We start from the raw sequence: 23,324 nt of genomic DNA, 5'->3' as shown, positions 1-23,324 counted from the left end.
AATCCCTCTTGGGGACCAGGCTCTCCCTGTGAGGATGTGTCTGTGTGCATATTCTTGGCTAAGGGGACAGTTGTAGTGAGGTGGCAGAAGCAACTCCTCGCAGTGATTATGTGGAGGGGATTTGCTATGTCTCTTTCTCCCCTCCCTTCTTTGTCCCCATTCTCCTTGTCCCCTTCTGCATTTGTCTGGGAGGATCCTGGAGTGTTCTTTTGATCGACTCAATCTTTCTCTGGCTCTTGAGTTCTGATTGGCTGAAGGACTTAGAGGGGGAAAAACTTTAATTAAGTAGATAATCTCTTCTTTGGATGTTAGGTAGCTCCATTTCACCTCCCCTCAACTCTGCTTGGGATCGCTTACACACCAAGGAAGTCGAGCTCTGAGGAGAATTCCATCCCTCTGCCTCCGACGAAGAATACTTCCCATGTCCCCTGTCTCCTGGTTCTGGAGACTTTCTCCCTCTGTCTCTCGGAAGACTCTGTTCCTTATGAAGCCCGTGTGCCTCTTCCTTGTCACTGGTGTCCTCCACCTCAGCCAGGCCTGGTAAGTAATCTACTTGGATGTGGGACGTGTAAGCGTGGATGATATGTTGGAGAATGCTGGCTTTCCTTTCTGGACAAGTAGGAGGCCTTGAGCTCTCTCTTGGGAAAAGTCATTCTACACAGCAGGGCTTGTCCTAAGAGTGTAACTGGTCTCAGCAAGTCTTTAGGATTCTTGCCAATAAAAGATTGGATTTAAAAACAAGGGACTTTGTATGTTTTCATAAATGACTATGCTACAAGTTGTGAGTGATTTGGGGGGAAAGACAGTACTCTGGAGGGCTAACTCCTGACCCTGTGTGGCCTGGGGAGATGATTCAGGGCAGGCTCCTGTGTGCTCACTCCCCTGGAGACAGAATGGACAGGATGCGATTCTGCACTTTCTGACTTTTCTTCAGGATATTCTAAGAAACTACTCACATTAGCATTCCCTAGACATTATAAGAGAATTAGAGTTATTGGGGTACTGGGTCAACAAACAGGTTTGAAGACAAATATTCTAGAAACCTGAGGTTTTCTACAAATGTATTTAAGTTGTTTAAGGAGCAGAAATTCCTAAATCACTGTGATATCCAGACAACATGTGAAGGTGCTTTGCAAACTCTAGGACAAATGCTAGGTGATATTATCTTGGCTCTTGGGACCATGAAAAGCATCTGCATATGCAATGGTTAATAAGCAAGAATATGATAATATAAAGAGGCACGACCTGAGGGACGCACACAGCTAGGCAATGTGGAGTTCCTCGTCAATTCAGACTCGGTCAACCCCCCACCCCTGTCAGTTCTCACTCCACCATCCACTAAGGATACGAATCCAACTGCCCCACATCCTACCCAGCGAGCCAGAATAGAAACGCCTTTGCTGGAACCTGCTTCCTGTGCTAATTGAGAGTGTATTCTAGTCGTAAATGAGCCTAGCAATCTCTATTAAAGTGTTGATTTCAAAGTTCGCCAACTTAGCATAACTACTCACAGCTAAGTGTAATGATTTGCAACATTCCTGATTATGAGCAAAACCGCCAAATAATTGGTCAGTTTTAATTGGCCTTTTAATTGAATATTTCAGCATGAAAAGGGGGGGGAGCCATTTCTGCCTCATGAGAACAAAACGACAAAAGGGCCGGGAGGCTGTTTCAGGGCGTTTTTACTGGTGCCCATCATGCTCCTCAGCGGATTCAGCATCAGCAAAAGAGAAACACGAGATGCCCCTCCCTAGTCACCAGGGCAGTGCAGAGAATTGTTCCATAAAAAATACCTTTACTGTGTGTCCCCTCCCTGCTGAAGGGGGTCATGTGCATCTCATTGCGACCCTGACACAGGCACGCTGAAGGGTGGCTGGGTTGCTGTCTACCCAAACTCAAGCGTCTGGGCTCAAAAAGAAACAAGAGAAAAGAGACGCGGACGTCCGTTCTAATTTAAACACGGGATGTGAAAGCCCCTCCCTGCCTGGCCTGACTTAGAGGGGAAACGCCCGAACCTCCAGTGCAATGAACTTAAACTTTAACTGCTTTTTCCTGCGAGTCTCAGTTGGAATTAAAAATGTGTACTTTGCCCAGATTCTGTTTTTAGGTAACTTGTGAGGAGCGACGTTTAAATTTTAGAGCTTTAAATATTGCTTATTCCTCTAACAAAACACTCTGGGTCGTCATCCCCATTGTGCCAGAGGAGAAATTTGACCAACCATGGCCTTTGACGTGTTTCTCTTAATACTTCATTATCAGCCTTTTATGTAAGGGCCTCAAAAGCATTAACAGACAGAGAACGCAGTTTCTGCTCGGCTGTTCAATTGTCGGGCCGCTTGAAATTACTGTCTAAAAGGGTCCAGCAGCAAGCACTCACGGGAGCGGAAAGAATAACGGTGACTTTCCCTACAATATGCAGCTTCGCTGAGCAAGCAGCACGGGAGGAACTGTAAAACGAGGATTTTCTACCCTGTCCTCCATGGTGGAGCACTTCTGAGGAGTTATTTCCCAGTAACCTGAGAAATGTTTTCTTTGATTTCCCTTAACCTTTATGGTGCCTTAAAATAGAGAATAGGGATGCACGAAATAGCCCAGCAGAGGGACAATGACCACTACAGTGGGGCCAGAAATAAACGGAGGCCACCATCCTAATACGCTTTCTCTTGGGAAGAAACAGGCATAATAAAATGTTTTTCCTTAACTGCTCACTCTACTTCACGCCAATTAACATCCCATAATAGCAATGGGTGATCAGGGTCCCCCTGCCCCCACCTCTTCTCATCCAGGGTCCATTTCTATTCTGCAACAGGGCAAGGATATATGTGAAGTTATTGTATTGCAAGACAATATTAGAAAAACATTACCCTTTGGGTTTCAGTATTTGAGTTTATATAGTAACTTTTTCATGGATATTGAAATTGCATCTGATATCAAGGTGCTGGAGTCCTGGTTGGGAAATGAATCAATTTGGGAGGTTGTTTTTGGTGATGCTTGGGATTAAACCCAGAGTCTTCTTGTGTTGGGGAGAGATTCTATTACTGAGTGAGGGCCCAGCCCAGGATCGACTACTCTCAGAGGATCTTTACATGCGTAATCTCACCAAGCATTGTCTATAGCTATTATCATTGGTCTCTAAATACATATGCCACTATTTTTAAATGAATGTAATAGAAAGTAAAATATATGCTGGGTGTGGTGCTGCACTTGGGAGGCAGAGGCAAATGGGTCTCTGTGAGTTTGAACCCATCCTGGTCTACATAGTGAGTTCTAGGACAGCTAGGGCTACATAAAGAGACCCTGTCTTAAAATAAAATCTTCCCAAAACAAAAATAAAGACAAAAATACAAACTTACTTAAAACTTTTGCACTTATGATAGTTTCTTGGTTGTATTATATGTTTGTCACAGTGAGTTTTCCCACTAGTAGAAACAAAAAGAGGAATGCTGGTCACATCAGTAAGGTGTGCTCTTCCTCAGAGAGCCTGGAGGACTCTGAAGTGACAGATGTTAGTAAGATGTGAGGAGCTGCATTAGAATCTAGAAAAGAATCTGCTAATGTTGAAAGATGCCCTCACCAGTAGTAACCCTGGCCTGTCCACAAATACATACAAGGTTCCAAACCAGCTGGGGAGGTGGCCGAGCAAAGCATCTGCTTGACCAGCATCCAAGCCAGAGGCAGGACCAGCAAAGGTCAGCTCCCACTAACCCTTCATTTCCTCCTATGATGCATGAATGGTATTACTATTATAATAATTGCACAGAACTTATGAGGTCCTGAGAAAAGACAGGACTGTTGTTTTTCTTGTGATGAGGAGACTGCTCGGAGGTACGTGGTAAGTGTGTGCATGTGTCTCTATGTGTGCATATGTGTGTGTGTGTGTGTGTAGGATAATATGGCACAGAGGGATCTCTGTATTGGAACATTATATAGAGATAAAGAGGACCAAGAAAGGACCAGAGACAAAGGTTTTTCATCCACGTCTGCTCCCTTCCATGCTAAGAGACTGTTGTTTCTTTCCTCTGGCTGCACAGCTGGGCAGCTGTTAGCTGATGATTTCTCCCATAGTTCCATTTACAAAGTTCCTTTTTCTTGGGCTCCAAGGGCCCTTTCCTATTTCCATCAGAAGACAGAATTAGTATAGCTTGGAGAGTGAGGTCCAGGCAATATTGTTTACTATACCCCCCTTTTTTTCTGAAAGAGGATTTTTCTTACTAGGCAAAAGATCAGGCTGGGTTAACAGCTGAGGGAAATGGCATGCTCAGTTCCTATCAGCACAGTCCCCATTGCTCCCATTTGAAATACGTGTAGGCCCTGAAGGCTCTTGAAAGAAATGACCATCCCCTGCAGATGGACCTGCAGCGTCATTAAGAGCCAAACTTTTATGGTTTGTTTTTCCTCAATCTTTTCTGCAAGCCTCTAGTATTGATCATGTCATTTCTTTCTACCCTTCTGAGGTTAGAGTCTTCTCTCAGAAAAAAATTTCAGACCATAAGAGGGCATTTAAACCCACCACTATCTAACCACTCCCAAATCCATCATTTTGAACAGTCTGTTTCCTGTGTCCCCATCCTCTGTCCCAATAAGCATCCATAAAAAGGCAGAGGTGAATCTTTCAGCCAGACTCCAGGGATGGCATTCCTACCGTCTCCAGGCCAGACTGAAGCCATTCCACAGAAGGAAGAACTCGCCCTATTCAGTATTGGATCACTTGCGGGTGCACTCCACCCCAGTCCTTCTCCTCACACTCAGACCCTGGGCTCCCCATCAGAAGCTGCCAACAGCAAACCAACAGGCTGCTGTCGCTGTCCTGTCTGGCATGTCTTCGGCTTCATCAGGGTGTCTGTGACTCAGACTTTGTAGGTTATTGCTTCAGGAGCATCCTGTCTAATTGTAAGTTTGTATTATGGACTCTTCCCCCTCCTTGTTTCCTCCTTCATAAAAGCAGAGTGGGCAGATATGTAAGAAACCCCTGCACCTGAGCTTCATGCAACCAGTGTCAATTCCTGTCCAAGCCATTTCACCTACTTTCAGTAGCGTTTCCAGCTCCACACACTGCTCTTACCAAAACAGTCCAAAACGGGAAGAAGGATACGAAAAGAAATCTCAGGTCTTACATCACAGAGACATACGGTCAGCAAGGAGAAAGCATCTTGGGGGACAGTATACAGTTATGACTGTTCTATGGCATTCAGACATAGACTCTGGTTTATTTGTGCTCTCAGTAGGCCCGGGAAGACTGGAAGATGGATGTTTCACTCTCCACTTGAATTTAGATCTATTAGGTAGTGAAAATGGTCCTAAAATGCGGACATCTGTTGGCTCTGCTGCCTTGAGCTGATCACCTGTTGGTTTGGGGTGGGAGATTCCGAGGTCTCTTGCTTTGGACATCAGTGGTTTTGTGTCCTTCTGTTCAATGGATAGGAATACTTCCAAGTCTAGACCACAGAGGCCTAGGTGACATAAACTGCCTGCACAGTGACTGGGCCAGAAGCTGCTAAGATGCCAGGCTTCTGGGGACAGTGACCTGGACTGCCCCTCAGTGACTTTCACTTGGAGGCCAGGGAGAGTGTGACTGCTGTGCACTTTCCCTCATTTAAATGCTAAGTGCTGTGGGCTTTTCTGCAGAGCTTGCTACAATACACAAAGAAGGATGGAATGGGGACTAAGGACAGCCATGGCGCAATGTAAGATCCCCTGGACTAATGCACATCCCTTGGCAAGGGAAAAGACTACCCTTGGAAACTGGTTATTTCCTAGGTCTGGGGAGAGGGGGAAGAAAGAAATCCTTCCGCAGCTGCTTGGCAGAGTTTCATGGCTTGAAGCGGTCCCAAAGGTGTGTCATTGGCAAAGGCTGGATTTGAACTGATGTATCATTTTAAGGCATTTTTAAACTTAAGAATGGCCATTGAAATGGACACTCCTGTTTAACATTTTGTTTTAGTCAACTTGGCTTGTCAGAATAACTTTCATATATGTTTCAGTATCGTATAGAAAATTTACATCCATAAAATTAACTTGCAGGGCTGACCTGTGTTTGAAGAGCATTTTAAGCCAGGAAATAGCTATAAGTACAAGACCCAAAGCCATGAACTCCTGAGTTTTGCCTTTAAAGCCATCTTGACAACAACAGACCCTTCCTTTGGCCACATTATCTGCCACAATTCTGTCTGCTTCCTCTCATCTTTCCTGGCGCCCACTCCTCCCTCCAGTCCGCACGTGCTGCTTTTTCTGGTTGGAAACTCCATTCTCCAAATGCAGGCTGTGTTCCATACCCCTGAACAGGATCTTATCCATATTAGCTCCCCTCACCCCTGCCTCCTCCCCTGCTTCCTGTCCAGTGAATGGGATGCCAGCTGGGGCCTTGTACACTAGGCAAGCACTCCACCACTGAGCTATCTCCCCAGCTTCCCTAGGATTTTAGTTTTGTCTTTTTGACACATTTGAAAGCAGGAGAAAACTTATCTTTGAAATTCTACATACTTTCTTCCCTCTAAGACGTCAGATAAATCTGTGCCTTCTCCTTTCCTTTCTCTTCCCCCAGCCATTAGGGTCAGTTTCCATAATTTATAGTTTACAGTGTGTAAGAATTAGCCACTCAAATGGTCTGTGAAAACCTTTCACTTTTTCAACTCCTTGTGCAGTGGGAGGCTCCTGGTTTAAATGCCCCTGGGCATTGTCAGGCAGTGAAAGAAACTTCTGGAACTCTGGGATCCAGTTTCACAGTTCTCAGTGAGACCCTTGTCTGTGTAATCGTGTGTGTGCTTGCATATGTGTGCTCTGGAATACAGAGAACCAGTAGGGAAAATCCCAGGAGTTGACAGCTCAGCTTTCCAGGCTGGCAAGAGGTGAACTCCATTCAGAGAGAAAGTTGTGAGGGAGGCCCTTCTAGCTGGAGCCCCAGGCAGCTTCCAGCTCTGGAGTCTCTGTCCTATTCCCTAAAAGGCTTTGTGTGTCTCTGGGTGAGAAGTGTAGTCTACACTCACCAGCATGCCCCCTCCTGCTAGCCTGACACCCAACTTTAATATAACCCACAGTCTGAACCAAGAGACACCAACGGGAGTCTCATGACCTCCAGACTTTTTGTGGATGCTAAGAGATGCTAAAAGATGAGGAAGAAGCTAAAACTATCAGAGTCTTATAAGGAAAACTAAGGGAGGATGTCAAAGGCCTGGAAGGAAAGTGAAGGGAGACAGGACCAAAGTGGGGTAGAAAGTTCTGGATGTTGGATATAAAACACAAAATTCTAGAAATTCACACAAAAACCTTTGTCTTTAAAATGCATGAGTGGGGACAGAGCAAAGGAGATCTGGTTTCACGTCTAACCAGCATCAACCATTGGACCTGAAGTCATCCTGGCACAGCGGCCTCCAGAGAAGCTGCCTGTGGGAAACTCACCGAATGAGGAGAGGCCTCCTGGGTAGCGCAGGTGCAGGAAGGGGAAGAGGGAGCCAGGTACCTGAAATTAGCCCAGTTACAAGCTCCTTGTCATGCTAAGAGATGGATGCAAACACAATACGTCCAGGCCCATCAGTCCCACAGTGAAGCAGTGTCCCGACCTTGGCTGGGAACCTGCTGACCACAAAGCATGTTGCTATGCAAACTCCCTTGCATACTCTGCAAGTGTGAAGAGTCATCTCCAAAATGGCTTAAGCGCCTGCCTGTGGATGGGTGGTTCTAATTGCCCACGACAGGAGCTTACAGTTTTCTCTTAACTCCCTAAGTTGGAAAAATAATGCATACTTCTTCAAAAAGCATCAGGCAGGGAAGGGCTTTCAGCGCGTGCATGATAAATATTAGGGAAGGAAACATGCATTCTTAGGAAAAGAAAACTTGGAGACTTTCCAGGCACTAACAGAGTAGCGGTGGCGTTTGCATTTGGAGTGCTCTGAAGTCCTCCCCTCCTGGTCCACCTCCCTGAGAAAAGCATTCCAGTGGGGTCAGGATGATTGTGGACTACAGGGCGCAGTGGGCGAGCCGGCTCACCACGTCCTGCTGTAGATAAGAGCCCGTGAATCAAGGCTCGACTTGACTACTGTCTAGTTTCTGAGGTTTCTCCACGTGAGAGGGTCCCTGAGCAGAGAAGCAATGGGAAGGGAGGTAAACTCGACATGGCTCGGCTATGAAGACTACCCACACAGCCTCACGCGAGACACGCAGCGGGGCATGTAGCTGGATCCCAGATGATCCTTAAGTGACAGAAAGGATAATTAACATGACGGACACAGTGAGCTACTCTCGAATCCAGTAGAAGAGAGCTTGTGTTGGGGGCGCTGTGGCTGGAGACAGACAACTGTAGAGGGCAGGGGATGGAGATCTGACTGCTCTCCCTAGTCCTTGCTGTAAATACACTTGGAAGAACAAGGTGGCATTAGGAGGGTCTAAGAAAAGGTAAAAGCAAAAACTGGGTTAAAGGTTCATTCCAGGAACGGTGACTGGAGTGCAGAGCTGGTCTAGGGGCATACTCAGAAGCTTCTGGGTTAAAGACTTCCAGAAGCAGAGGCAGGGAGCGGAGGACCAGAGGGACGGGCCTTGAACAGACGCGGAATCCCTGGTGGCATTGTCCACCTCCGCCAACATTTTATTGAGCCATGGGGAAGAGGGCACAGTGTGAGGAAGCCACCTGAGGAGCACGGAGAGAGGGAAGCGAAGACTAGGGGTTGGGCAGATATCCAGTCATGCCTCAGCCAGGCGCCTCGGCCTCTCGGCAGCCTGTGGGAGTTTGGTGGAGAGCTGCTGTTTGCTCATGCCCTCCCTCTGGGGGGTGTAGTGAGACCAGATGGCTATCTGGGAAAGATGCTGTCACCAAAGCCACCTCAGACACCTGGGGACATTGAAAGAGTTAAAATCTATTGAGGAATTATGCTAATCTGGGAGACCCAGATATCCAGCAGTTCATTCTGAAGTCAATGGAAACAGCCAGGTCCCAAGCCTTAGAGTGTTCTGTAACCAGCCAGTCTTCAAGGGATTCTCCAGTGTCAGTGTAGGGTAGGAAGAGTGGAGATGAGCTGATACCAGACCGTGTGCCAAAGCTGACAGTGCCTCACTCCTGGTGCGCAGGGCCCGACAGTCCCCGGGGACTGAGTCCAGGAGGTGCGACGGCAGATACCAGCTCCCTTCACAACGTTTTCTGAATTCCCTTTCTTTGCAAGAATGACACTCTTTGAAAGGACTGCCTTTTGCATGGGCTCTGAGGTGGGTACTTCTTGGATTTGGCACATCTGGGCACACCTAGGGCTGAGGCACAGGTTTATCAAACCAGGGACAGAGGACCTGATATGGGAAAGAACTGAAAGGATCCAGCCTGAAGTGCTCACGTGATCTTCTTAGCGGCTACTCAGTCCAATGAAGGGCTTGGTGGGTAACTAGAGGGGTCACTATCGGGCAAAACTCCAAAGAACTGTGAGAAAACCTCCTTACCACCTCCTTCTGCAGAAATGACAATATAGAACCCCACACAGGAAAATTAAACTCCAGGGAGATAAAGACATTTGTCCCTACTTTTAAAAAAACCATATACATTTTTAGAAGCAGTTATACGCTTATAGAGAAAAACTGAGCAAGAAGTGTAGAGTTTCTTTATAACCTCCACATCTCCTCCCATAAAACCCCCTTGTTCATGTCTATGGTGTCTACATAAGAGCCAATGTGAGTAGTATCAGTTACAGGGAGATCTGGCAGTTCCCAGAACCTTGCCCCTGTGGGCATGGAAGCTTCTGGAAGGGATCGCTGGAGCATTGCCAAAAGAAAAAGTGCTGGCCCTCTGGGCTTCTTTACAGAGCACAGGCATCAGTCCCTCAGTGGAATGTTGCTGACTCTTCCAAGTCATAGCCACCATGGCTTTTCAGGAATCCCGAGTCCTGGATCAGCAGACAGACTGGGGCAGAGGAGATATGAATGACACTTTCATCAGTACATGGCCTAGAACAGGGGTACTCAACCTGTGGGTTGTGGCCCTTTGGGGAATCACATGACACTTCCAACGGGATTGCCTATCAGATGTTTACATTATAATTTATAATAGGAGCACAATTACAGTTATGAAGTGGCAACAAGACAATTTTATGGTTAGGGTCGCCACAACATAAGGAGCTGTTTTAAAGGGCTGCAGCATCAGGAAGGTTGAGAATCTCTGTGCTGGAATGAGACAGTATGGGTTCCAGACCCACCCCCGAACTAGTGTGTTACATTGTCTTGACAGACCACAATGCAGTCTGTGTATCTGTGAAGTGGAGAATATTCTCATTCTATTTTCTACAACTGTTGTGGCACTTGCACGAACTTCAAGTATTAAAATATTTACAATAGATTTGCTGTGCACAACATAAACACTATGTTGGGCTGTTATGAAAAGTATCACTACCCTGACATATCTCATGATATTAGCTGTTATAATGTGACCCGAATGGCATTTTATGTGACATCATACTTTTCTGGGACAGGGTCCCATTATGGAACCCTGGCTAGGACTCACTGTGTAGAATAGGCTGGCCTCAAACTCAGAGATTTGCCTGTCATTGCCTCCCAAGTGCTGGGATTAAAGGAGTGTGCCACCACCCCTGGGACTGTGACATCACACGTTATACATGTACCTATGTATACATATTATATAATATATATACGAGTAACAAAAGAAGAAGAAACAATAAAATATTTACTTGGCAGTATAAAAGACAAGCTAGTTCTTTATGCAAACTGCTTACACACATTCCTAGTTACTATAAACACAATGGTGATTATCCACGGCACACAACGGTGCTGTGCTGTGGATGTGTCTACACTACCTACTTCCTACATTCGCTCAGTATCCCTGGCTTTCATCCTTGCTGTGTGAGCAGCTGCTCAATAACTAATAAGAGGGAGCTCTGCTTGCCCCAGATTTCTCTCTTGTATCCCCCAAATCTTTTCTTTGCCAAACATTTTAATTAAAAGAATACACGCTGCCCGTGAACTTCCTGAATACAAGTGACATCCCAGTATAAAAAGCCAAGACCTGGGCCATGCACACTCCCAGGCTTGTAGGTTTGTGGGGGATTGCCTTTGGGGCTGAGTATGCCAAGGCTTTAGAAAGAATGAAAAGGAGCCCCTGGGTTTGCAATCTGTGGGTTCCTCTCTGTCTCCTCTTTTCCCCACAAATCTTTTTGGGGGTGTGTGTTTCCAGACAGGGTTTCTCTGTGGCTTTGGAGCCTGTCCTGGAACTAGCTCTTATAGACCAGGCTGGTCTCACAGAGATCCACCTGCCTCTGCCTCCCAAGTGCTGGGATTAAAGGCATGTGCCACCACCGCCTGGCTAGTACATATGTTTTTAAAAAGAGGTAATGAGTGTCCCTTTTGAACTATATATTTACCCAAGAATAAGAAATACTATAAATGATGACTTAATTGAGCTACAATCTACAATCCACACATCATAGGATGCAGCCTTTGAAGGGTAAAAGCTAATGGCTTTTAGTAAATCCACATTATGTACAATCCTCAACACAATCCATTTCTGAACATTCTTACCTACCCTGAAAGAAATCCCCTTTCCACTAGCAGTCATGCCCCAGTGTTCTTCCTGCCCCTCCCGTGTCCTTGATAATGGCCAATTGAATTTCAGTTACTATAAAATGGTCTTTATAGATATTTCTTGCAAAATCAAGAGCAAGTGTTGATATATTTCTTGGTCTTTTGTGTTTGGTTCTTTCACTTAGAGTGGTGTTCATATGTGTTGGAGCATATACCAGTACTTCATTTACTTTTATGACCAGATAATAGTCTACTGTAGATTGCATGCACCTATTCATTAGATTCTAGACTCTGGGCAGTTTTAGTTTTTAGCTATTTTGCATATGTATACATATATATGCAGTAACATATATATATATTACTGCTATGAACACAGCATCCATGTTTTGTTGAATATATGTCTGCTTAGGATAGAACTGCTGTGTTATATTTATCCTGTGGAGGGATTGCTAAACAATTTTCAAAAGTTCATGCATTCACTGGGTGGTGGTGGTGCATGCCTTTAATCCCAGCATTTCATTTCTTTCTCTTTTTTTTGAGACAGAGTCTCCCTGTGTAGCCTCGGCTGTCCTGGAACTCACTATGGAGAGCAGGCTATCATATAACTCAGAAAGATCCTCCACCTCTGCCTCCCAAATGCTCCTGAGTGGGTCTAAAGGTATCCGCCACCACATCCGCCCCAGAGGGCATGGATTCTTGTGATTTTGTTCTTAGATGAGTAGTGGTGCCGAGCATCTTTCCACGGGCTCAATGGTACATCTTCTTTGGGAAAAGGTCTATTCCAGTCACGTGCCTCTTTGTAGGCTGAGTTGTTTTGTTGTTGCTGAGTTTAAGGAACTTTTCCTATAAACTTGAACTCAAAATCCTTCAGACGCCCCCTCCCCCCAGTGCTGGGATTGCTGGTGTACAACACCATAGCCAACTAATTAACAGGTTTTCTAGTAACCCAGACAAAAGATGATGATGGTCTAAACCAGAGTGGGACTGGGGGAGATGATGAAAACTGGTTACATTCTGAGCTAGTCAACAAGATTTGAGAAAATATTGAATACAGATTAAGAAAAACAGAGTCAAAGATGACTTGCTGGGACTTTTATCTGAGCAAGGAGGGACTTTCCCATTCTGAGGTGGAGAGGCCACAGATGGAGAAGGTTGAGGTGAGGACAGAGCTAGAGTTCATTCTGAGGCAAGTTAAGATGGATGCCTACCAAATCAAGGATATAGTTGAATGTACAAATCTGGAGATTGGACAAAAAGGTCTGAAACACTTGGGGAAGTCCAGGAAGATAAAGACTCAGTGTGGGCAGCTGCAGCAGTAAGTGTATATCCTCCTGGGGATTGAGGAAGTGTACCTCCATCTGAGAGTATACACCATGAACCACCCACAGAGAAGCTAAATAGACATTGCATCATCCGTGTTTGTGGGAGTGTCTTCCCTTCAGTCAGTCATGTGACTTGTCAGATGACACCTCGCTCACAACAGCACTTACATGCCTCCCTTCCTAGTCCTCTCCATCTTCCCACAGAACTCATCCACTATGCCTCCTGCAATCGTTATTTTTACTGGCTCAAAGGACATCACACCACTGTCTTATTAACCAAAACTACTCCTACCCTGCTTTGGTGTTCACCATGAGGACACAGCATCTTTTCTTAATGATGCATATTTTGCATATGAGTTAAGCAGTCACATAGGCCAAGTATATTTACAAATAACAACATAAGCATGGGAATGTTGACCAAATAAGACCCAAGTCTGTGCCAGGCAGGGGTTCAGCTAACCCTGTCCCCTTAATTGGCTCAGCTCACAAACGCGTTACACGTGTCTTCTTACTCTAGGCTCTCTAGGAGGGGAAAACCCTCCACGTCCTCCATCCCTCGTCTGTTTTCCTAACTTGGATTCTTTCATGGAGAGACTCCTGACCCAGGCTCAGCTTTGGCAAAGCTTTTTCCTTTGTCAGTTATGTTTTGTTTCATTCTGTCTTCTTTCCCAGTAATGTCTGTTCTGTAGAATGGTAACTGTTATGTCTGGTCTGCTAAGGTCTAGCTTACAAGCTATTCCAAATGTAAAGAGGTCTCCTTTGAGTCAGCGTGAGTGCCTTGCCCCTCCTGATATCTCTGGCACCAGACTTTAAGGTCAGAAATTTAGCTCTGAAGCTAGAATGGCTTTGATAATTGTGCACTCATTGGAATTGTCTTCAAAGTCTTTATGAGCTCTTTGGTACATATCCCCCAGCAGGGCAGAGCTTTGTCTTAGTTGACTTAGTTTTCTGCCAAGCTCTAATAGGCAGGCCATCCTTTTGCTTGATTTTGTAGACTTGTGGTTTTCTATGCCTTTTTCCCTCTTTCAAAATCTCCATCTTTCCATATGATACCCTTACAATCTGCTAATATTGTTTCTCTAAAACTACGCACATTTTGGATGTTGTATTTCATGGGGAGAGTCCACTAAGCCTGTAGGACACCAATAGGAAAATGACTTTATCTATTTTTTTATGTTTACCACCTTTTCTTCAGAATTGCAAGGGGACACCAGTCTTTGGGGTACAGTCCAAGAGTTCCCATGTTACTTGCCTATGATGGAAAGTTAATAGATAGTTTATGTATTTTGATTGATATAAAATGTCTACTTTGAAGTCATTCTCCAAATCTCCAAGACTTCAGATCATATGTGTTTAACTTTACATTTTATGTAATTATAGATTTGCAAAAGTTGCAAAGAAATGTTCATGAAGCTTCTGTACCCTGTCCACAACTTTCAACCATCCAACAATTATTGTACGTAACCCTAGAGCTTATCCAGGCACCATTTTGCCACACCTAGGCTCATATATTCGTGTGTGTGTGTGTGTGTGTGTGTGTGTGTGTGTGTGCTATGAGAGAGAGAGAGAGAGAGATTCTGATGCAAATTTGCCATGTTTGTACCCTTGTGTAACCGTGACCCTACTTAAGACACTGACCATCACTAAGGCTCATGACTCTTAATAACTACATCCATCTCCCCATTCCAAACTCCTGACAAATTACTAACCTGTTATTAGCTACACTACTCTGTTTTCAGCTCTATAATCTCATTATTTCAGCATTGTTACATAGATAACCCCCTTTTGTGGTACTGAGGATTCCACGTTTGATGAGTATTTAAATTATATCTGTAACCTTCTCTTTTTTACTTTTTAAAAAAATCTCATAAATTGACCACTCTGGGCTTGAACTTGCTCTGTAGCTCACGCACACATTTAATCTGTAATCCTCCTGCCTCAGCCTCCCAAGTGGTAACAATTACAGGACCAGACCCAGAAGTACATATTCTTTTGAAATTGACTTGTTTGGGGGTAGGTATGTGTGAGATATGTGCACGTGTATATGTATACTCATCTGTGTGGCAATGCATGAACATATGCTGACAAAGGCCAGAGAGTGATAGCGATGTCTTCTCATTTGTTCTCCATTTCATACATCAGGGTCTCTCGTTGAACCCAGAGCTCACTTATTCAGCTAGTTGGCTAGTCAGCTTGCTCTGAGGATGTTGTCTCTCTCTGCAATCACACAGATGGCTAAACCATCACCCCAGCCTGGGATTAACTTTAATCTAATTTCCTTGAGGTTCATCCAAATAATTGTATTTATTAATGGTTTGTTCTTTCTATTGCTGGGTGGTATTCAATGGTGTACATGTGACAGTTTTTTTTAATACTTGGTGATTTTTGTTGTTATTGTAAGGATTTTTACTGTTACAATGTTAAGGCTTGACTCAGTGGCCTTGTATATAATAAGTAAGGCTATAGGGCTTTTGTTTGCTTGTTTCGTTAGTTTGATACAGAGTCTCAAGTAGTCCAGACTGGTTTGGAACTAGCTTTGCAGATGGGCCTGGCCTTGAACTCCTGATTCTCCTGTGCACCATTAAGTCCAGCAAAGGCTACAGTTTTAACTTTCACACTCAGAAGTTCACACGCATGCGAATTTCTAAGACAAAGACCTCAGATCAAAGCCACTTAATTTTTAAGTAGAGACTGATCTACTTTTCAGGTTCAGCTTTGCTTTGAGATTCAATTATTGAAGCCCTAGACAGATATTCCACATTTATTCTTCCTAATCAGACAGGCACCCATCTACAATCCAGTGAAGTCAGATAAGCCTGGGTCAGATCCACTTCCTCACTTACTATCTGGGTAAACCTGAACATGTACTTAGCTGTATCCCCATAGGTCCCCATGGACAAAACAGAGGTAAGAATGTTTGGAACCAAAATGATTTTAAAAAGCTATAGTGCATAGTGTCTGGCACCCAGTTGTGAGTTAATGCTAGCTCTGTCCCCAGCCTGTGGCAAAAAAATAATCAAACGTTATTTCCATTTTTATGATATTGGAAGCTGTAACCTTAAATTGTATGGTGTTGGAAATTATAACTGACTTTAAAAATCCGAAGAAATGGGGCTGGAGAGATGACTCAGAGGTTAAGAGCACTGGCTGCTCCTGCAGGGGACCTGGGCACAGTTCCCTGCACCCACATGGTGGCTCCCAACCACCTCTAACTCCAGTTCTAGGGGATCTGACATCCTCTTCTGGGCTCCTCAGATACATATATATACACACAGCAAGCACTCACACACTTAAAATAAAAACAAATCTTTTTTCAATCAAAAAAATATGCTTTTGATTAATATTTTAACTGAATGGGTTATCTTTTTAAATTATTTTAAAATTTATTTATTCTGGGCGCACGTGTTGGAGTCAGCATACATGCTATAGCACAGGCTGGTTCCTGTCTACCATGTAGGTTCCCAGGATGGAACTCAAATTGCCAGGCTTGGCAGCAGGTACGTTCATCTGCTGAGCCATCTTGCTGGTCCTGAGCAGGTCACTTTTATAGCCTTGTGACAAGGTGTAGCATCTCTTATGAAAGCTAATTTCCCTTTCCTTCTCTCAATGATATTGTGGAAATGATCTCTGTGACTCTTAGAAGCAGAAACAAACTGCTGTCTCTCCACTGTGCTCTGTTTTCTCTTTCTTCTAGGTCAGTGAACAACTTCCTGATGACCGGCCCAAAGGTAAGGAGAAAGTCTTCAATGGACTCAGATGTCACTAGTTTTAACTTGTTGGCTGAAGATAACACATGGTGATTTCATTATATCTACAACTCTTATTATGCTGTTAAATAGCACAAATGGGGACTTGCCCAAAGCCACGCAGCAAACTCTCAGAGTTCAGATGAAAACTTGGGTGTATCATTACTAAATTTATGGATGGAATCTCCAGAGCCAGAAAAGTGACCATCTTTGACAGGTGCAGTGTCCCCTTTAACGTTCAGGAACTGCACTACATGGCTTCTACAGGGAAGGTGTTCCCAAAAATACCATCCTTAGCTGGTAGTGAAGTACAAGCACATAATACTTATTAATAGTTTGTTCTTTCTATTGCTGAGTGGTATTCCATGGTGTGGATATGACAGTTTGGATTTTCTTTAATACTTGGTGATTTTTGTTGTTATTGCAAGGATTTTTACTGTTACAATGTTAAGGCTTGACCCAGTGGCCTTGTATATGATTAGTAAGGCTATAGGGCTTTTGTTTGCTTGTTTTGTTAGTTTGATACAGAGTCTCAAGTAGTGTAGACTACTATTAATTAATTAATTAACTGTGTGAATGGGGCTCATTTTGGAGAAATTATTTAGTGTAATGAGTAGACTGGTGGGAACCAGGGTTTGGTAGAAACCAGATTCCACTCCCCTTTTGCTTTCTGCTGACTGTGAGGCTCTGGGCAAAGGTTTCTTGACCTACACAATGGTCCCTACCCACAGGGACACTGGCACCGTTAAATGAGATAGCATATTTAGACTGCTTTCTCACGCCACATTTTAGAAAGTTGGGAGGATAGAGTGTAAGAGAGTTGCTTGGGGCAAATGGCTGCTAAGTTGAGGCTAAATTTTGAGCCCATATTCCTGTAGGCTTACCTCGTCTACTCTAGCAGTGTGGCAGCTGGTGCCCAGAGTGGTATTGAAGAATGTAAGTACCAGTTTGCTTGGGACCGCTGGAATTGTCCCGAGAGAGCTCTGCAGCTGTCCAGCCATGGTGGACTTCGCAGTGGTAAGGAAAGCCCTGACCTCTGCTCCAGGAACCCCTGGTCACAGTTTGGGCCCCCTCCTCCTCTACATCTTTAATTTCACCCAGCCTCTTTGCTCAGGACATCACTCTCTTCTAAGATCTTCTCTTTACCATCTCCGGTCCTGGGCTGCCCTTGGCTGCCCAGTTGGCCAAAGGCTTTGTCACAATCCAAGCAATACCAAGAGGTAGGTTAGGGTCATAAATCTTCATACTGCTTAGTCTCTCCTTTCAGCAGCTTAGAGAGAGGTGCTGAGCCTGGAGACTCTTGGAGACCAGTTGCCATAGAGAAGATAAACAATAGTGAGAAGGCAGTCCATTGGAGGAGCTTTTTAAAACTGACAGCATGCTTTTTTAGAATTTCCAGGAGTACATGAGGTGGGGTCTTTGCCTTCAGAGTCATCTCCACAGGTTCTTTCCTACCTAAATCTTTTATGAGCATGTCATCAGAAGTCTAGTCAACCACTCACAAAATGTGTCACTTGAAAAGGGGGGAGGGAAGGAGGCTAGGGCTGGGAACGGGACCCTAAGGGGGTAACAGAAACAGGACAGAGCGGAAGGGTGTGTGTGATGAAGGCATTAGGGGAAAGCAGCATTAGCATCCCTTTGGGCTGCAGCCTCTCCTAACCCTTCGGCTCCCCCAGCTAACCGGGAGACAGCGTTTGTACATGCCATCAGTTCTGCTGGAGTCATGTATACCCTGACCAGAAACTGCAGCCTTGGAGACTTTGACAACTGTGGTTGTGATGACTCCCGAAACGGACAACTGGGTGAGTAGAAATGCGGGAATGAGGAGCTCAGGCAGGCAGGCAGGCGGGAAGTTCACTTCCATAGCAAAAGCATGGTGGGAACTTGGAGGAATAAAACTGGGTTCTTCCAAACATGAGGGAAATAATGCTGAAGTGGGGTGACCCAGTGCCAGCCCACACACTGCAGTGACAACCCTGTTCCAACTCACACACACTACAGTGACAACCCTGTTCCAGCCCACACACTACAGTGACAACCCTGCCCGAATAGAGTTTAAGGTCCTGTTCTCCTCCCCAAATTTCCTTAACTTAAACACAATAATAACGGACTGGCATGCAGACTCAATCATTCATCCCTTCCAGGGGGACTTCCTTTCCTGCTGCCTTGTCCTGTGCTTGTCCCTCGTCCCACACTCTCCCAGCGCTTCCCCACCCTCTAAGCCCTATCACTCAACTCCTCTGTCAGCTCAAAGGCCGAACTCTTGTCCCTTCCCAACTTCAACCATCTGCCCGCCAGACACGTGCACCCTTCTATAGAGGAGCAAGCAGGCAGAGTCCACGTGACAGTCAGTTATGTCATGAAGGCCTGAGCAGGGGATTGGCTCTGGCTGAAAGAGGACAGAAAAGGTGGCAAAAGCAAATTAAGATGGGAACCAATCCAGAAAGAGTCCTGACCCAGCCTGAACCCTTTCCCATCCCAAACTCTCCTCCACCCTCCCATCTACCCCATCCAATCACAAACATGAGTCCAGGAAGTTTTTGACTCAATGGCTTTTCCTGCTCCTGCCTTCTCAGGAGGCCAAGGCTGGCTCTGGGGAGGCTGCAGTGACAACGTGGGCTTCGGAGAGGCAATTTCCAAGCAGTTTGTGGATGCTCTGGAGACAGGACAGGATGCCCGGGCAGCCATGAATCTGCACAACAATGAGGCTGGCCGCAAGGTGAGTTCCTTGCAGCCCTTTGCCAGAAAGCTGACTCCAGCCACTACCAGCTCTAACCCCTTCAGAGTTCTTTAACAGACTACCCAATCGGCTGGTCAGTCCCTATAGGCCCTGGCAACTCCTCCTTACGCGCAGCTCTCTCCTCAGGCGGTCAAGGGCACCATGAAACGCACGTGTAAGTGCCACGGGGTGTCTGGCAGCTGCACCACGCAGACCTGCTGGTTGCAGCTGCCTGAGTTCCGGGAGGTAGGTGCACACCTGAAGGAGAAGTATCACGCAGCGCTCAAGGTGGACCTGCTGCAGGGCGCGGGCAACAGCGCGGCGGGCCGCGGCGCCATCGCCGACACCTTCCGCTCCATCTCCACGCGCGAGCTGGTGCACCTGGAGGACTCCCCAGACTACTGCCTGGAGAACAAGACCCTGGGCTTGCTAGGCACCGAGGGCCGAGAGTGCCTGCGGCGTGGGCGCGCCCTGGGCCGCTGGGAGCGCCGCAGCTGCCGCAGGCTGTGCGGGGATTGCGGGCTGGCGGTGGAGGAGCGCCGCACCGAGACAGTGTCTAGCTGCAACTGCAAGTTCCACTGGTGCTGCGCGGTCCGCTGCGAGCAGTGCCGCCGGCGGGTCACCAAGTACTTCTGCAGCCGTGCCGAGCGGCCACCGAGAGGCGCTGCGCACAAGCCTGGGAAGTAACCCTAAGGGTCTCCTACCTCCTTCCCAGTTCGTCCTGGGCTTCGTTTCGAGGAAATAGAGGGACCCAGAATGAGGACCTCGCACTCCCTAGCCCAGCGATCCTGACTGGGAGGTAGCAGTCTCTACACCGAGTGCCACTTTCGGAACTGTTTCCCGGATTCCTCTGCATGGTCTTCGTAGCTCACTCTTAGTTCTCAAATTGTCCTAAAATTCTACACAATTGTTCCAGAGAAAAGGATGAAATCAGGCGATTCCCCTCACCTCACCCTATCCTACCCCGGACCCCAGCTGTCTTACTGCTGGACCTAGCTTTTCAGGCTGAGGAAAGAACCCTCTCAGACACGCAGAGTCCAGGTAAAGACAGCTGCACCATCCTCCTGGGAGCCCGAGCCTCCAGGGTCTACAGTCTAGACCTAGATCCCCTGATGTTGACTCATCAGGAATCTAACACTTTGTCTGCTCATTTCCCTACTTGTCCTGGAAAAACAAACAAACAAACAAACAAACAAAAGAACTGGGACCGAGAAAGCCTTTGAATATGGGGGAAGAGGGAACCCCAGAAAGCAACGTGCACAGCATCTGACCTGCACTAACACCATGCCACTGACAGACTTCATTAGCTGAGCATTGACCTTCCTAAACACCAAAGATACTTCAGACACATCCAAGAGGTCTAGCAGAGGCAGAGGTCGGGGGTGGGCAGGCTGGCAATCATTCCCTGGAGCACAGCAGCTGTCTATACCTTGTCTCCTCCAAAGGGGCATTGGCTCTCTGAGCCAAGACGGGTAAATCGAGACAATGTTTGGATCTGTACCCCTGAAGTCAGGGCCTAGGAAGGAGAAGCCCCACCCCTACACCTGCTTCTCAAATAGGCAGGACTCAGAACACTGGATACTTTCCCCCATAAGTAATCCCCCTGCTATGAAACTGTTGCTAATAGGATGTTCAGACCTTGACTTTTAATTTATTCAGTCTCTGACACCCCCATCCTGAACTCACTGGGATGTCGAGGGGAAGGCAGCCTGGAAACTTAACCTCAAGCTCTCTCTTCCCTCCCACTTGGCAGGGTACCATCCCCTTGTAGCCTCCCCTGATGAACTAAGTAGTTAGCTTGATTTGACTGGGGTTAATCTGCAGGATTAGTAAATCACCCACATAAATCTTCCACTAACGCATTCACCTGGAAGCCAAGAGCTTGCTGCTGCTGAGCCTGGGTTCCTTGCTGGGAGATGGGCAGTCCAGCAGGGACTTGTTTATGAAGTGGGCATCTGGCAACAGAGGAGCCAGTTCAGCCCAGACCCTCCCGTAGCTGCTCGCACCCTAGGCTCCTCCTGGGTGTGGGCATCCACAGCACTTCTGGAGCAGAGCCGGCCAAATTCTTTACTTCATCCCCCTTCTCCTAAAGGAAGTACAGAGCTCACAAGGAACGCCAGAGCCCGCGGGGCTGCCCTGGCAGAGTAGCCTGCCTGCCTCTGACACTGGCCAAGTCAGACCTCTATGCCTCTTCTGGTCCCATCAGCACTTAACTGGGGCTGTTCTTTCTCTTTAGCAGGAGATACACTTCTCTGGGCACTGCACTTCCAGCTCCATCAGTAAAAGGCTCTGTGTTTCTGTGTTCCTCCCTCAGTTCTCACCTGTGCCTTCTTAGTCTCCCAAAGGATCCCTTCTCTTCCCTAACCAAGCAACAGTGTGTGTTAATCCCACTGCCTCACCCACTGGCAGTTACTTGATAGTGTGCGTAGCTGAAAGTACAAAGGTCCTATGTTGGGAAGCAAAACTGTCTTTTCCAGGCTCTTAGTGCAAAGCAAAAGCACTGTGCTTCAGAGTTCAGAACCTTAAAGTCAGACTCTGAAACATCGGGTACCATTTCTTTCCTAGGTTGCTTTGTATCCCTAAATGAGTATGACTGACACCCAGTTCATTCCAGTTCTATAAAGGAGATACTGTGCCCGCCCCCGCAAGGCATTATGCTTCACGCACTGTTCATGCCATGAATACTGCAGTGGAGACGCTAACAAACACATCAGCATCCCTGCGTTCCCGGCTTCTTAGCTTACACTAAAACACCACAGCTGTGCAGACAACTCTAGAAGTGCTGACTGGGAAGACTGGGTACTCTGAGGTCAGCTAGTCAAACCTACACATTTAAACCCGTGTTGAGAAACCCGACAGGCTTGTAAGTTAGTGTGGGGTGGCACAGCCACCCAGACCCCTTCCTTCCTCTCGTGTGCTCCCAAGGAGCCCATCTGTCTCCATGTGAGGACAGAAGTGAGAGGGAGGTCCCGAGAAGTGATGAGAACACTGGGTGGGGGGAGCAAAACACGGGCTCCTTCCTGTCCCTGGCCTGTGAACCCACACATAAGCAGGGCTTTCTTTTCTTTAAAAGAGTCCCAGCCTCACTTGGCCTTAGGAGCAGGTCAGTGCAGAGAGAGAAAGGTCGTCCTTGGCACGCTGGTAGCGCGGGTGGTGGGAGGGGAGGGCAGCCGGGGCACTCGCCTATTGTCGGTCTGGATTGGATGCTTCCAGTCATTCGTTTCCTTTTAATTAACCCACATTCCTGGAGGAGAAATATTTATGTTGGCTCCCATAGAGGCAATCCTCAGACTGGAAAGAAGAGGGAAGAAAGCCTGTCTTAGCAAAACAATATCTCTAAAGAGCTCAAGGAGAGAAAATAGGGGAACAAAATGCCATTAAAACAGCCTTCTACCCCCGCCGGAGTCAATGAAAACTTCATTTCACATGTTAATCCGCCACTCCGCCCCCTTCTCCCCTCACAACACCTTTTCCGACAGTGTTTGGGAAAAGTCTCTGCAGTTAGTACACAGCTCCTGCAGCTCAGACTTCTCCTTGTGTTAGTTCAGGGCCCCAAGTGGGGCTCTCGCTCCAGCAGCCGCTTTTTTTTCCTCCCCCCTTTAATTTAAACAAAGACTTCAGAGTTCATCAACCTCCCACTGAAATTCACAGCTGCTGAACAAACTAATCCCCTCTCCCGGCCTTTCTTCCCTTCAATGGGCTTCTGGCTTCAAAGACACTTTGGGAAAGGACTTTGCTGGGGCTCACACTGCTTCATCAATAGAAGTTAGCACACGCATTATCTGAAGAGCAAGTGGCTTTACAAACAAATACTGCCTAACAATCCCTCCCTCCCAAACACACACATCTAGCCTGCAGACATGATGGGATCGACAACAGGATTAGGGCTGCTACCCCCTGGCTTCACACCCAGGCTCTTTGTGCAGCTGAGCTCAGCCCTGAAGTGGTGCGGGGGAAACCCTGCAGCTAACTGTCAGGCACAGATGGAGACAGACAGAAGGACAGATAGGCAGACAGAGAGACAGACAGACA

General features: G+C 46.6%; 2 protein-coding genes across 10 annotated transcripts in view; one reads left to right on the top strand and one right to left on the bottom strand.

The window, feature by feature from the left end:
• The first annotated feature begins 421 nt into the window (after window positions 1–421).
• Window positions 422–20,050, top strand: Wnt8b (Wnt family member 8B). The gene is made up of 6 exons (XM_040734477.1): window positions 422–540; window positions 16,522–16,555; window positions 17,452–17,590; window positions 18,250–18,375; window positions 19,150–19,292; window positions 19,440–20,050. Exons 1-6 carry the CDS (start codon window positions 422–424, stop codon window positions 19,977–19,979), a joined length of 1,101 nt encoding a protein of 366 aa, XP_040590411.1. The 3' UTR covers window positions 19,980–20,050.
• Window positions 16,199–23,324, bottom strand: part of Sec31b (SEC31 homolog B, COPII coat complex component) — a 36,656-nt gene continuing 29,530 nt past the window's right edge. For 8 of the 9 annotated variants that reach the window (XM_040743952.1, XM_040743961.1, XM_040743959.1 and 5 more), the window contains one exon: window positions 16,199–22,583. The gene's annotated coding sequence lies outside the window, so the exon portion shown is untranslated. The remainder of the gene's footprint in view (window positions 22,584–23,324) is intronic. The other variant, XM_040743956.1, reaches the window with a different exon arrangement.

Source organism: Mesocricetus auratus, unplaced genomic scaffold (genome assembly GCF_017639785.1).
Source record: "Mesocricetus auratus isolate SY011 unplaced genomic scaffold, BCM_Maur_2.0 Super-Scaffold_4256, whole genome shotgun sequence".
Taxonomy (NCBI): Eukaryota; Metazoa; Chordata; class Mammalia; order Rodentia; family Cricetidae; genus Mesocricetus; species Mesocricetus auratus.
This window is presented reverse-complemented; position numbering and strand designations above follow the sequence as displayed.

Bases quoted from the DNA above. Each gene is read 5' to 3' on its own strand.
- Wnt8b (XM_040734477.1), top strand. From the start codon at position 422: ATGTCCCCTGTCTCCTGGTTCTGGAGACTTTCTCCCTCTGTCTCTCGG. The intron at 541-16,521 runs GTAAGTAATCTA...TCTTTCTTCTAG, and splicing joins CTCCACCTCAGCCAGGCCTG to GTCAGTGAACAACTTCCTGA. The intron at 17,591-18,249 runs GTAAGGAAAGCC...CGGCTCCCCCAG, and splicing joins CCATGGTGGACTTCGCAGTG to CTAACCGGGAGACAGCGTTT.